The following is a 14801-nucleotide window of genomic DNA, read 5'->3' on the forward strand; positions in this document are numbered from 1 at the left end:
CAAACCATGCGACCTTAGGCTATTACTTTGTTTCAAATTTGCCTAAGTTAACCTAAAACTCAGAGTGAGAATTCTTCCGGAAATACTTTAAGGCACCAAGGAATATAGCGGAAGCAATTTTAAATGAAAGAGCAAAGAGAAAACTGAAAAGCCATAGGAAAGTGATGCACACAAGATGTTTGAGTACATGTTCTTAATATATTATTTAACTTAAAAAGAATGAAGTACAATAGGATGATCCAAATCAAGGGGGGCCTCTATTTATAGTTGAGCTCCCCCAAAACTAACTTAAGTTACATCAACGATCGAGATTAGAATCTATCTATAATTAAGAGTCCTAGGGAATTAAAATTATATACAATCTTATCCCTTTAGAATTTACACTATTTGCGTTGGCAACTCTAGTTTTACTGAAATGCTTCACTGGACTACTAATGTTTCAAGTATATGGACCTCTCTATGGGTTTCATGAGTCAGATCAGTTCAAGCGGGTTAGATGAACTCTATTTAATAAATCTAAAAACACCATTAAGAATGTACTAAATATTTTTCCAAACTCAAATTATACTAGTCTAATATATGTACGGTGCAATTACCTATCAAAACTCTTAAAAAAGTAAAATAAATTATTACCATCAAAGCAAAACAAAGCCAAGCCATAGTAATTCACTATGAAATTGATCCCGATAAACTAACCTCAAATTTTAGCAGCAATCCCAATCTCCATACGTCTCATGCAAGTGAAAATTTTAATAAGGAACAATTTCTACGAAAAATTAAAAAACAAAAAATACAAATATTTACCCTTTAATTGATGAATGATAAGGAACAAAAATTGAAAAAGAGAAGCGAAAAGTAATAAAAAAAGTTTTAGATGAAACTGGGAAGTCAAAAAAGGGGAAAAGATTTAATAAAAGGTGTTAATGTTTTACATAAAAACATATAGTTAAAGAAATCAATCAAACAATTCATTACAAACAAATACAGCATATATAACTATTTTCTTTCTTTGAAAATAACAAATCTTTTGAGTCGATTATGCCTTCTTCCAAAAGCATTTTTTTCAATTTCAGCCAATAAATAACTTGGAAAGCCGTACAGCTGATAATTGGATTTTTAAAAAACTTTTCAGAAATTTTTCACATAAATTAACTCAATTATATTGAGTGTAGTTTACCCAATCTTCCAGCTAACATTGATAGAAAAGCAGTGAATTCAATCATCTTCAGCCTTAAATTCTCATTCCAAGAGGGGTATAATAGAACAAGCACTACTGCAATTTTATCATTAACAATCAAGATAACAAAAAAGACATCCAATTCAAATGCATCTCTGATGGATAATGAGGAGAAACCAAATTATTTATAACAAGTCCACCCTATCAGCCTCTACAACCTCAGCTCTACTAAAATTCACTCTTGGCTAAAAATACTAGCCACCATTACAGCAGTGAACAATGCTCAAAAACAGCATAGAGGTGCAAAATTAAAAGTTTAAGCGTCATTAAGAGCAAGGACTCCAGGAAGTTGTTTGCCCTCAAGAAGCTCCAAGCTGGCACCACCACCAGTAGAGATGTGGCTCATCTTGTCAGCAAGCCCAGCTTTTTCCACAGCTGCAACAGAGTCACCTCCTCCGATAATTGTTGTCACTCCCTTCCCACTGAGTTCCGCAAGCTTCTTGGCAACCGCCTGCATGGTAACAAGTATTAAAATCCATTTTTAAGTATGACCAAATTAAAAGACCTGATACCACATCATGACCACCTAATTCATGAAGGCAGTAAATCACACACTTCACCATACCTCAGTGCCGGCAGCAAACTTCTCAAACTCAAACACACCCATTGGTCCATTCCAGATAATGGTCTGGGTAGTGTCCAAAGATTCACTGAAGGTTTTGATGGAGTCAGGTCCAATATCCAAGCCCATCCAACCATCTGGGATCCCTGATGCTGGCACCACCTGCAAAAACATTACAAAATTCAAACGCCATCAAAACAAAATCCGCTCAAGCAGCAATTCTCCATATCCACTTAGAGATTAGGTACATATGTACAATCTGCTTCCGTGCAGGGTATTGCTGTAAGATGTATTGCGATATAGTACACTCAACACACTCATAGGACAAGCATAACCAGCACATACCTTGCTGTTAGCATCAGCAGCAAACTTGTCAGCAACAACCACATCAGAGGGGAGCAAGAGAGAGACTCCTTTTGCCTTGGCCTTCTCAAGGAGTGATGTTGCTAGATCAAGTTTGTCTTCTTCCACAAGTGAAGATCCAACTGCATGTCCTTGGGCCTTGTAGAAGGTATAAATCATTCCTCCACCCAGTATGAGAATATCAACCTTGGCCAAGAGTGATTCAATCACTCCAATCTTGGTTGATACCTTAGAACCACCGACAATTGCAGCAAATGGCTTCTTGGGATTTGCCACAGCTCCAACAAGATAATCGAGTTCCTAAAAAGAAAAAGAACTTTGCATGTCAAAGAAACCCAACAGAGTTCTCCACTATTACATGTTATCTAAATGCTTGAAAAAACGAGCAGACTGGTTAAGTGGTTTCTATCAGACCAATCCGCTGGATCATTAGACGCTTCATTTTCAAACTTAGGATATTCATAATACCTTCTGCATAAGAAAACCAGCAACAGAAGGCTTTAAGTACTTAGCCACTCCCTCTGTGGAAGCATGGGCTCTGTGCGCAGTGCCAAATGCATCATTAACATATAGATCAGCAAGAGAAGCTAGCTTCTTTGCGAATTCAGGATCATTCTTCTCTTCCTCCTTGTAGAACCTCACATTCTCAAGCAGCAATACACCTCCATCCGGTAATGCAGCCACCATTTTCTCAACTTCTTCACCAATACAGTCATTTGCCATTTTAACCTCGACTCCAAGGAGTTCAGATAACCTTGGCACAAGAGGCTTCAAACTGTACTTGGGAGTGACACCCTTTGGGCGTCCCTGAAAAAGCAATTTGAAATATATCATGAAATCTTCAACTAGAGAAAAGGTCGACATATAAAAAGAATTTTCATAGGATTTGCATGTATCCAATTGCTAAAACTAAAAAGATTCAAAATAATCATTATTCTTTTATATTGAAAAACATACACCTACTCATCCCGTACCCCAGATATTCTTTAAGAGCTTAGACTATCATTTAATGGAATAAGGAGAAGAATCATTCTACCTTAACATTCGCCAATGCAATTATTGTGCAAATAATAAACCAAGCTCAAAACCAGAATCAAGAGAAAACAAAGGTGAACCAATTTACGAGTTAAAAACAGACAGCAACTATGAAAATATCAGCCACAGAACATGCTTGATAGATATATCGAAAATCAATAAATACTATCTCCATGCGGTGATTTTAGAATTTAAAAGAAAATGAGATCGAACATAAAAGATATAAATATCCAAAACCACAAATATCCAAAAGATCTCAATGAACACCAGATCAAAACATGCAGATAAATCAAAAGGCAAACAGAAACCCAACAACTCGATATGGGATCAAAATAAAATTTTTAATTAAAGAAATCAAATCTAAAGAAAAGGAATAAAAGGAAGGTACCAAATGACTAGAGAGGATGACTTTAGAGCCATGACCCATCAAATACTTGATGGTGGGAACAGCGGCACGGATCCTTGTGTCATCAGTTATGTTGAAGTTATCATCCAATGGAACGTTCAGATCGACTCTAACAAACACTTTCTTTCCCTTCAAATCAGCTTCCTTCAAGTCCCCAACGCTCTTCTTTGTAGCCATGGTAGTAGCACTTCTTCAACAACAACCAAACGTATAAACAACGCTACACCCGAAAAAAGGATTAGAGAACCGATCTGCAAAATCAATAAGAAAATGGGAGTATTCAAAGTGAGAGTACCTACGAAGATGAGAGAGGCGGATATATCTAGACAGTTAAAAGAAACGAAGGATCGAGAAGGTTTTAATACAAGCGAAGCGCACGCAGGTTTTTTTACTGGGTAAACTACATCTATGGTCACTCTATAGTAGTCTCTTTACTATTTTGGTCACTCCAATTTTTTTTAATTTAGTCACTTAAATAAGATAATTGTGTAATTTAATCACTATCATTAAAATTTCCATTAGCCTTTAACAGATTGCTAACATGACATATTAGCCTATTGAGTGATTAACATGTGATTTTTTTGTTGATATTTGACTCAAGTTGAGGGTCTCTTTATAAAGTTTAAGAAGAAAATATTTTGGACTAATTATAGGAAGGACCCTAGACTTTAGTCAAAAGTTTAATAAAAATGCCATTTGCCACTTAATATGCTAATGTGCCATATCAGTAATCCTTTAAAAGAAAACGGACATTTTAACTACAATAATTAATTCGTATAATTATCTTATTTAGAATAATTAAATTAAGAAAAAAATTGAAGTGATCAAAATAGGTTAGACCTTATTTTAGAGTGACCATGGGTGTAGTTTCACCTTTTTTTTTTTTTAGCCCCATGATTCAAGCAAAGCGGCACATAGATTTTCCTTTTCTATTTTAAGATTAAGGTTTAGGCTCCGAACTTTTTCAAACAATCAATTTAGTCCCTATAAAATTGAGAATTTATGTAATTTTGTTATCAATTATCTGTATCAATTACTAGTGTGTTTGTTTCACAGAAAATGACTTATAATTTTTTTTCATTTTTCTATGTAAATTTCATGAAAAATAGCTAAATTAATAGAAAATGATTTATGGATTAGTGGGAAATAAGTCATTTTTCATGTAAATTGACTTACTCTTTAGAAAAATATAAATCATTTCTTTCGAAAGAGCTTATTTATGAGTAATTTTATTTTTATATAAAGCTTAACTTCAATAAACCATATTATAATATTAATAACATTTTTATTTAATTTTTAAACTATTAAAAATAAATTTTATAAAGTACAATATTATTAAATATATTAAATATATTAAATATGATTTATTATTTTAATAAATTTTTTGATATTATAATTTTTTAATAATAAATTTTAACAATAATAATTTTAAATTTTAAACAATATTCTTAATATATTGTTCAAAAAATATTTATACCAATATTTTTGTAACACCCTAATACCTGACCCAATCACCAGGTCCGAGATTCAAGGCGTCACATTCGTTGCCAGAGCAACTACGATCAATTACATTCAATTTATACTATTAAATGATCAGTTTTCAACTCAATCATGAATACAATACAATATACAACAGTTTTTAGGTCTTATGCGAGCTTACGTAAACTCTAGAACTAACTTGAGGTTAAAATATGACCAAATTGTAAGAACTTCAAATTATTCGGTTGACAGCTCGACGTCAAGCGGTTCCTCGTCGTGACACAACATATTGAATAGGTCTCATCGCAGTGACCCAAGCCTAACGTCACGTCATGGCATGGCAACCTAATCTTGTTGGAACATCAGACAGTCGACGTCACGATGTGACATACTAACTTCAAATGATCAAGTTTTGATACCTATTTACATTCACGTATAAAACTTCAAATTCATTTTCATACAATTTAAAAACTCAAAACACATATCCAATGAATTTTATCATAGTTAATATACCATTCATACATATAGAGTTCAAAAATACATGTTGATATATCACATTTGTACCATTCTTAGCATTTACCAAATCCACCTATTCATTCATATGTATAGATAACCAAAATGGCTATAATTGAGCTTCTCTCATTATATACCAATTCTTACCATAAGAATTCAAGCTATTGATCATGTCAAGTTACCATTTAAAAATTAAATGTTTACATTTAAACCAAAACCGGCTCTATCTAGGTACATGCCATATAACGAACCCAAAAGAGACTTTACAAACATTGATGAGTTGGGAATCTCAGATTAGATGCTGGATTCAATGCTCGGGACTTCGAGATGTACCTAAACTTACGCACAAGAAAACAAACCGTACGCTGAGTGATAAAACTCAGTTGTATGTTCATAATTCAAGTCAAAATAACATAAGTTTCAATCAATTGTATACATTCAACTTTATATCCTAATAACAATCAATTCATATACAATTCATGTTCATTCTCAATCACATTTCAACATATATCTATATATGCCACAATTTGCACCAATTCTATCAAATGGATCAACTATACATTACTTAAATTATCAATCTAAGTATCCATATCGTTCCAATACTATTAATGTCAATAATATTTGCATTTCTACTAAATTATCAATATTTAATTATATCATATTTCATTTTTGAATCGAATCATTTCACTTTTTATCTTACCATATTGGCCCTTAGGCTTGTTAACCGATTCGCATGATCTTTCACATGCTATCAATCAATATCATTTATAAATACTTGTAATTTAACTTTATAAGATTTAATCATTTTCCAAATATTAATCAACCAAATTCACCATTTATATTCCTCATTAATATGACTCAGACTCGAACGGATACATGTATCCCAACCAACACTCCAATTTGGCACCTAGTGCCTCATCGGAATGTCCGAAGTAAATAAATTACATCCAGCGCCCATCCGTATAACCGAAATAAAAATTGCATCCAGCGCTAATCAATATAAACAAAATAAAACTTGTGCCCTACATTCATTGAAACTTCTGAAGGAAAATGTGTCTAACGCTCATCGACATGTAGCCAAAGTAACCCGTACTCAATCGATCCTATGGCATGCCAACTCTATTTAACTCTGCCCGAACAATTAATAGAGTAACCAATTATCCAATTCATCATATAACTCAATTTACATTTCATCATTTCATTACATAACATAGTATGATTCAACCTAATTCAAAGCCAATTTCATATTTTTTATCAAGTTACACTATTTTCAATTCTATTCAATTTAGTCCTCTATTTTGATAACCAATCTCAATAATAACAATTCAATTCAAATAATCATTTTCAAATCACCTCAGTATCATACTATGCAAAACAATATAATTATCAAATAATTATAATAATTTGGATCATAAAAATACAAACCGAAGACTCGAGTTATTTGTCGTTGACTCTCGCCTTTCCTTTCTTTTTCGATAACCCTGTAGTCATCTTTAGCTACAAATAATAATCCAACAATAAACAACATCTCATTCCAGATCAATTCACATTCAATTACGAAGTCACACATATTTTGCAATTTATTCAATTTAGTCCATAAAACCTAGACAAGCATAACTTTCGATCTAAACCTTCGGATTAAAATTCGATTTCACATATATTCATTGGGAACCTCCTATTTTCTATTCCTACTAAAACTTAATAAAAATTTTACATTTTATTCAATTTGGTCCCAAATGTACTAAACTAACATCTAAGCTTTACAATTTAGTCCTTTTCTTAAACTAAGCTTAATTTCTATCAATTCCACACCTAAATATTCAAGAAATTAACAATGAAAATTTTCTATAGCTTTAATAGTTTCACAAATTGGTACATGGACTAGCTAAATCAAGCTCTCATGAACTCAAATCTATAAAAATTACAAGAAAATGACCTAAATGAGCTTAACAAATTATGGTCGAATATTTCAACCTTGGGAGATTTTCTTTAGCTCAATAATGGTGGTCGGTTTAGGTGAAGAAGAAAGGTGATTTTCTTTTCTAACTAAGATTTAACTTAACTTAACTTAACTAATTACATTTAACGATTACTAATCATACTTAGTAACTTAACATCACCGTCCACTAAGTCTTATTTGAACATGATTTAATAGCTATTTTGGACCTTTAGTTAATTGCAATTTAAGTTCCCAAGCCATTTACTAATTAAAAATCCATAGTGATTGGACTTTTACAATTTAGTCAATAAGCCTTAATTAAGCATAATTTAGGCTAAATCACTTAGCCAATTTTCAATTCAACAATATATTAACTCTGTAAACATTCCTATTTAACATTTATGAACTTGATTTATAGAAACGGGGTTCTAAAACTATATTTTTCGATACCATTAGAAATTGGGGAATAACAATTTTAATAATAAATATATATTGTTAGGGTTGTGTGATCTAAATCCCGTTTGATCTGGCCTGAAAAGTTTGAGGTGCAACTCACTTGTTAAAGAAATAAAATAGAGAAGCAAAATTGGGGATCTATGGGGGCAAAGGTCCGAGCCTTGCCGCACAAGTTGAATCTATATAGGACTATACTTCTTCTATTAGACATTAATTGAAAAAAAATCGTTTAACCTTTAAAAACTGTGCATAGTCTAAAACCTCTTGTATTTTTGTTTTTCAACATTAGTGAATTTCTCCTCTTCTACCTGTAGCTTTTCTCGATAAGGATTTTTCACGTAAAATCTACATGTTCTTATTATTATTTTTATTACTTTGCGATTATTCCTACTACCATTATCAACGTATAGTATAACATATATTGCAATTTATAAATAATTACACTTCCAAAGAAAACTCCCCTAAGGCTGAGAGAGTTACATGAACAACATCTACATCTAATTGATTAAAATTGACTTGTGATGGATCTTCCATAGGAAACTGAGCAAGGCAAGAGCTAGAAGTCTCATTGGAAATGACAGGAATGAATCATTGGTTCATTTCAACACATACCTCATGTAATAAGTGTATAGGTTGAATTACGGGCACTTAGAGATATACTTCAACTCGCAAATAACATTAATGCTCATAAGCTAGAAAATGAACTTAATATCATTGTTGTTATCAATTTGGTTCACAATAACAACATCCCTAACCAAAAGAAAATTGTTCTTGTTTGTGATTGCAAGACACTCTTAATTGATCTTAATTAAAAAGTAATCAATCACAAGGCAAAAGAGGAAAATAAGTTAATAAAATTTTGGTTTAGGTTCTTAGAAATTTTTGATAGTTTATTAGAAATTTTAGTATTGAGATAACAAACCAAAATTTTATTACATACTAGCCAATTTTGTTAAACATATAATAAAAACATTTATTCATATGGTGATTTCTTATTCATACGAATAAATTTAAAATATAGAAATTAAACTAAATAAAGAAAATTAATTTGAGAAGAACCCAAGATTTTTAACTATTTTTTTTATTTTATTAAAAATTTTGATATGTTAAAACATTGTAGGCTAAGTTTTATAAAATGGTTAGAAATTTTACTAAGATTAAATTGGTTAAAAGCTTATGGCGAATTTACGGCATAACCCCGCTGTATTTGGGGCAGATGCTATGAGCAGGACCATGTATGGATGCTTCGCGAATCACTTTCCGACCAAAAAAAGACTGATTCTCAATGATAGCGATTGAATGTGGGATATTCTAATTCCAAAAATAGATTCCGTTTTGAGTCAACTCAATTATAAACGGACTTGCATTTACATTAATGCATGTATTTTTTTTTCCTCTTAAAAATGGGTTTCAAATCTTATCATCTGATTATTAAATTTTATAATTCATATATTTACGTCACATTCTTATATTTTTATATATTATGATTATGATTATGTTATATAAATTGTATATGATAGAGAAACGGACAAAGAACAATATAGAAGTGCCCTTACCCACATCGATTACATAGAAAAGTTTTTCCAGCTTTATAATAACATGTTCTGGATTTCTCTTGTAACCAACTACGAGACGAAGTGAATGGGTCATGACCATAGCTTCGGACCCAGGAAGTCCCCGGGCCCCTATCTGCAGAGATGCAGGCTCGGAAAAGAGTATTAATCTTTGAGTGGAGGTGGTCTGTCGCAAAAACATAAGTGTGGAGCCTGATGACCTCTTCGCCAAAGCAAGTTAGCTGAAGCTCACAGTTATTCACTTGCTTCTTCACAGGACTAACCGAACGGGCCTTATGATCTCGTAGCTTCTTTTTTTTTTAACCAGATGATAGAAACAATTCATCCCAGCTTTAATCCCTATCCTGTGTATATGTTTTTGGATTTTCTAAAAGCCAGGTAAAGTAAACCTTGGAAACTCTTGATTTTCCAAATCCCAGACTTGTTATTTTATTTGCTATGAAAATTAACTCTACACTCTCTCAACATTAGGCAAAAGCATTGATAGCCATTTTGGCTAAATATAGTCAGACATTGTAGGGTACAGATTAAATGAAAATGAGGGTATTGATATCTTTAACTCAAAATAAGAGTTTTAAGCAATGTTGAAATTTGAACTTGGGCGCTTTGAGAAGACAAAGAGAATGCCAATTAGCTCTAAAAAGTACACTTGGGTCATGTTTTATATTATTAGGTGTTATAAGTTGAACCCACATTAATTGGCTTTCCAAGTCTTTTCATAAAATAATAATGCAAAAATCTTTATATTTAAATAATACCCACAACTTGAAAAGAATGGATGCTTTGGTGGAAAATGATATATGCCTACAATGATGGCCACAAAAACAGGTTTCAGGAGTGGGCTTCCCATGATCTCTGCAGGACATATTACGTGACCAGAACAAAAAGTTGATGCGTACAAGTGGTAAAGGCCTCTCATTTTTATGTGGCTTTCGTTATTGTTGACAGATTTCTGATCAGATTTTGGCCTTTCTATCTCTTTCTACAGTTGAAATAATAACTTCCGTGTCAGGAACGTTAAGAGTCAATTTGCACTTGATGATATCAAACTTACGCAAGGTCTTTTATGTTGCCTTTTGCTCTTCGATTTCACTACTTTTGTTTGGTGTTCTTTTATCTTCTAATTGTAAAAGAAAAAAAAAAACCACCAAAACTAGTGCCATGGAACCAAAGTACTGCTAAGCTTAAACCTGATAAAGGCATAGCAAAATCTCTTGATGGAATAATTTCTACACCCACAGGAGATCAGTTAAGTTAAACCACTGTTCATTTGTATTCATATGCTTAGAGCAATTTTTCATGCTTACAATAGTAAATATCTGGTTCTGGTAACAATTTCAGAATAAATCTCTACTTGATCGAAAGTTTGGGGTTAATTTACACCAACAGCTCAAACTAGAAGTAATAAGAAGGCATCATATCCCTGTCTTCTTCAAGTTTCACAGTTTGGCACTACAATGATATCAAATTCAAATTGTGAGTTTGCAAGAATTTGTGAGATGGAATTCTCATTAGCTTCATAAAGTTCAACAAGCAGAAGCACGAATCATGCTTTTATGTGGTTTTGACTTTGTAATACAAAGAATATCAAATGAAATGTAAAGGGAAGAAAAAAAGGGGCATATTACAATACTTGCAGAAGAGAACCATACAGGACGGCTATATAATATCATAATGCAAGAAAAGGTTTGGATAAAAATAAAGCAATTTATTTGAGCAACACTCTTCTGACAACCATTTAGGAAGGAGCAAGAAAGGAAGAGGCAGAAAAGGGCTCTTCTAGTGATTTAATGTTGTACATTTACAAAAAGATCTCTTTCATCATAAAGCATTTCATTTGTGAATAAATCACTAAACAGTGAGGATGTGGAAAATTTGATTCGATCTTACACAGCAACCGGAACAGCCTCATCCAGGGCAATCACACCTGGAAGCTCCTTCCCTTCCAACAATTCTAAACTGGCACCACCACCAGTTGATATGTGGCTCATGACATCAGCAACTCCAACCTTTTCTACAGCAGCAACAGAGTCTCCACCTCCAATGATTGTTGTCACTCCCTTGCCACTAAGTTCAGCTAGCTTCTTTGCAATAGCCTACAAGCAGAAAGCAATCTTAATTCCCATTCACTTACACAAAAATTAAAAATAAAAGCAGTCATCTTGAAACCTTATAAGCATACATCCTAACTTATTATTAGCTAAAGGTAGGCAACTTATAAGCATACATCCTACCTTATTACTTCTATTAGGGCTAATAAATGAATTTTAATAATTTATAGAAGTAATTGGAGGAAGGCTTGCTTCAGCTCGTTTGGACTGGAAAGCAAGTGGTTATGAACTTAAAAGTATATCCAACTAGTAGAAAAGGGATACCTTTAATTCTACGTATGCAGGAATATCATCAAGAGCTAAAGTGCATAGTTAAGAAATTCAAGCATACCTCAGTTCCAACTGCAAATTTCTCAAATTCAAACACTCCCATTGGTCCATTCCAGATGATGGTTTGGGTAGTATCCAAAGCTTCATTGAATGTCTTGACAGAATCAGGTCCAATATCCAATCCCATCCAGCCATCAGGGATAGCAGATGCTGGCACAATCTGCAAGTAGCAAAATTTGTTTTTATCCTTGCTAAGACAAGAGAATAAAGGTTAAAAAGAACAGTTTATTTCCACTTATAGCTCCGGTCACTGTGATTACTAGCGCTTTCTTTTGCATAGATTGCTCTGCAAACTTCGAAGGGGGGTAGAAAGTAGAAACAAACCTTGCTGTTTGCATCAGGGGCAAACTTGTCGGCGATAACCACATCAGTGGGTAACAAAAGAGACACTCCTTTTGCCTTGGCCTTTGCAAGAAGTGATGTTGCAAGTTCAAGCTTATCCTCCTCTACCAGGGATGAACCGACTGATAGGCCTTGTGCCTTGTAAAATGTGAAAATCATACCACCACCAAGAAGGAGAATGTCACATTTCTCAAGGAGTGATTCAATGACGCCAATCTTGGAAGAGACCTTTGAACCACCCACAATGGCAGCAAAAGGCCTTTTGGGGCTTGAAACAGCACCAACAAGGTAGTCTAGTTCCTGTAACAAGATAGGAATAGCAAATGAATATAAGGGGAACCTAAAACGTTAAAATGTATCAACAATAATAATACATAAACAAAAAAAAAAACCCATAGTAGTTTAAATGTAATGTCAGAGTTAAACAATGATAACTTCACTTGAAAACATGTCTATTTGAACACAGATATTGAAAACAAACCAAGTTTCTTCAAGAACTTAGAATGCCATATCCTACCTTCTGTAAAAGGAAACCAGCAACTGATGGCTTCAAGAATTTTGTAACACCCTCTGTTGATGCATGTGCTCGATGTGCAGTCCCAAATGCATCATTGACAAAGAGATCAGCTAACGAAGCAAGCTTCTTTGCAAATTCAGGTTCATTCTTTTCCTCTTCCTTGTAAAATCTAACATTTTCAAGAAGAAGAACACCACCTTCAGGAAGTGCAGCAACTAACTTTTCTACTTCTGGACCAATGCAGTCATCAGCCTTGACAACCTGCTTAGTTAATGAGTGTTACTGTCATACAATGGATGAACATCTTATAACTGGAAAATTTTCAGCTTTCGTTAATTACCTGAATGCCAAGTAATTCAGAAAGCCTGGGTACAAGAGGAGCCAAGCTGAATTTTGGAGTAACACCCTTTGGCCGCCCCTGAAAATTCAATGAACAATTGCTTCAATTCTTACAGCTCAAGCCCAAATGGTTAAGAACCCACTATTCTATGTAGAAGGCTTAAATGGCTACGTATTTATCTGAAAACTTAAAGTACATCCATTTACAGTATTATGGTATACACACATTATCAAACAACAACTTATCTGCTCATCGACATATGTACTTGGGACCATTGAACTTGTATTTGGTTAAATCAAACCTAGAAACTTTTATTTCCATTAAACTACATTATTGAGCTTTGACAATTGATTCAATTAAGTCAATTAACCATTAAAGGCCATAAATCTCAAGATACAAGAACTAAGTAGAATCAAGAGAAATGAACTCACCAAGTGGCTAGAGAGAATGACTTTAGCTCCATTCTGAATCAAATGCTTGATGGTGGGAATAGCAGCACGAATCCTGGTGTCATCAGTGATGTTCTGGCTATCATCCAATGGAACATTCAAGTCAGCCCTCACAAACACTTTCTTCCCTTTCAAATCAGCGGCAGTCAAGTCCCCAACACTCTTCTTGGCCATTGAAACAACCCCTCTTGACCCTTTTCCCTTGAAAGATCGAACTTTGGAGGAGGCATGGAGGGAAAGCAGAGAGTCCCCAGAAGCAGCGGAGGAGAAGCCTAGGCTGTGGATGAGAGAAGAGGATTTGAGGTGGCGGCGAGTGGAGGGAAGGCGGATGAGGGATGCAGAAGAGCGGGAGGCGGAGGAAGAGGTGGTGGAGGCGGTGGTTTTGAGGAGGGAAAAAGTGGTGGAAGTGGTGGCAGAAGCCATTTGGAGGCGAAGAGAGAAAGAGAGTGGAGACGCTGAGTTGTAAGTTGTGAAGGCAAAGAGACAAGGAAACTGTGAGAGAGGGGGGGAAAAGGAGTTTATGTAACGGTGGATGGGAATGGGGAAGATGTGGACGTGAAGCGCAAAGGGAGAAATGATTGGATGTGAGGAGGAGGAAATCAGATACCTCTTGTTTTTCTTATCGTTGAGGAGAGGCTGAAGATGTTCGATGCTTTTCTTGATTTGCCCACACTCCCTCACTATTTCTCTTTGTCCGCTAATAAGGTCGCAACCGATAGGATCTGAATACCAACATTGGGCTGAGATCCCTAATCATATGTTACAACTTTTGACTCACTCAACAAATTACACTAATCCTAATTAGCTCAGTAACTCAGCGTATCAATTATATGCCATATGTTTACTGGTAATTTTTTACCTAACCACATTTAGTGTACTTTTGTTGCTAAAATCATGTTATCAAATTTCTTGTTTGCAGCAATAGTTAAAGCTTCTATTTCACACTAAAATGATATAGGTCCACACTTTGTCATCCCCTTCCCATTCTCCCAATGTTATAACGATAAAAAAAAAATTCTCGCGTAAAATTACAAAGTGACTCAATAAGTCCCCAACTTAATGAACACCAAGGTACCTTGTTATGGAAATATAAGGCTCTTGGCTACCACAATATTGTACTATGTTTGTTAAACTATATTTTTTCATCT

At 34.1% G+C, this 14801-nt stretch overlaps 2 protein-coding genes across 4 annotated transcripts; both read right to left on the bottom strand.

Annotated features, from left to right (window-relative positions):
• Window positions 1-1256: 1256 nt before the first annotated feature.
• LOC107917864 (phosphoglycerate kinase, cytosolic-like) lies at window positions 1257-4049 on the bottom strand. 3 transcript variants are annotated; one of them, XM_016847230.2, is made up of 6 exons: window positions 3903-4049; window positions 3586-3823; window positions 2631-2969; window positions 2145-2462; window positions 1803-1961; window positions 1257-1688 (listed from the first exon to the last, which is right to left on the bottom strand). In XM_016847230.2, the coding sequence occupies exons 2-6, from the start codon at window positions 3778-3780 to the stop codon at window positions 1494-1496; spliced, it is 1206 nt and encodes a 401-aa protein (XP_016702719.1). In that variant the 5' UTR covers window positions 3781-3823; window positions 3903-4049; the 3' UTR covers window positions 1257-1493. The 3 variants fall into 3 exon arrangements, with proteins under 3 accessions (XP_016702719.1, NP_001386768.1, NP_001314067.1); NM_001399839.1 differs by having other exon boundaries at window positions 3899-3919; NM_001327138.2 differs by lacking the exon at window positions 3903-4049 and having other exon boundaries at window positions 3586-3896.
• A 6764-nt stretch (window positions 4050-10813) lies between these two features.
• On the bottom strand, window positions 10814-14438 carry LOC107917863 (phosphoglycerate kinase, chloroplastic). Its single transcript, XM_016847228.1, has 7 exons — window positions 13636-14438; window positions 13205-13282; window positions 12865-13125; window positions 12330-12647; window positions 12007-12165; window positions 11455-11660; window positions 10814-11016 (listed from the first exon to the last, which is right to left on the bottom strand). Exons 1-7 carry the CDS (start codon window positions 14074-14076, stop codon window positions 11004-11006), a joined length of 1476 nt encoding a protein of 491 aa, XP_016702717.1. The 5' UTR covers window positions 14077-14438; the 3' UTR covers window positions 10814-11003.
• Window positions 14439-14801: the final 363 nt, after the last annotated feature.

The sequence above is a fragment of the Gossypium hirsutum genome, chromosome A01 (genome assembly GCF_007990345.1).
Source record: "Gossypium hirsutum isolate 1008001.06 chromosome A01, Gossypium_hirsutum_v2.1, whole genome shotgun sequence".
NCBI classification, from domain to species: domain Eukaryota; kingdom Viridiplantae; phylum Streptophyta; class Magnoliopsida; order Malvales; family Malvaceae; genus Gossypium; species Gossypium hirsutum.

Bases quoted from the DNA above. Each gene is read 5' to 3' on its own strand.
- LOC107917863 (XM_016847228.1), bottom strand. From the start codon at position 14,076: ATGGCTTCTGCCACCACTTCCACCACTTTTTCCCTCCTCAAAACCACC. The intron at 13,283-13,635 runs GTGAGTTCATTT...TTGAATTTTCAG, and splicing joins TCATTCTCTCTAGCCACTTG to GGGCGGCCAAAGGGTGTTAC. The intron at 13,126-13,204 runs GTAATTAACGAA...TTAACTAAGCAG, and splicing joins CTGAATTACTTGGCATTCAG to GTTGTCAAGGCTGATGACTG.
- LOC107917864 (XM_016847230.2), bottom strand. From the start codon at position 3,780: ATGGCTACAAAGAAGAGCGTTGGGGACTTGAAGGAAGCTGATTTGAAG. The intron at 1,962-2,144 runs GTATGTGCTGGT...ATGTTTTTGCAG, and splicing joins CTGCTGATGCTAACAGCAAG to GTGGTGCCAGCATCAGGGAT. The intron at 1,689-1,802 runs GTATGGTGAAGT...GTTACCATGCAG, and splicing joins AGTTTGCTGCCGGCACTGAG to GCGGTTGCCAAGAAGCTTGC.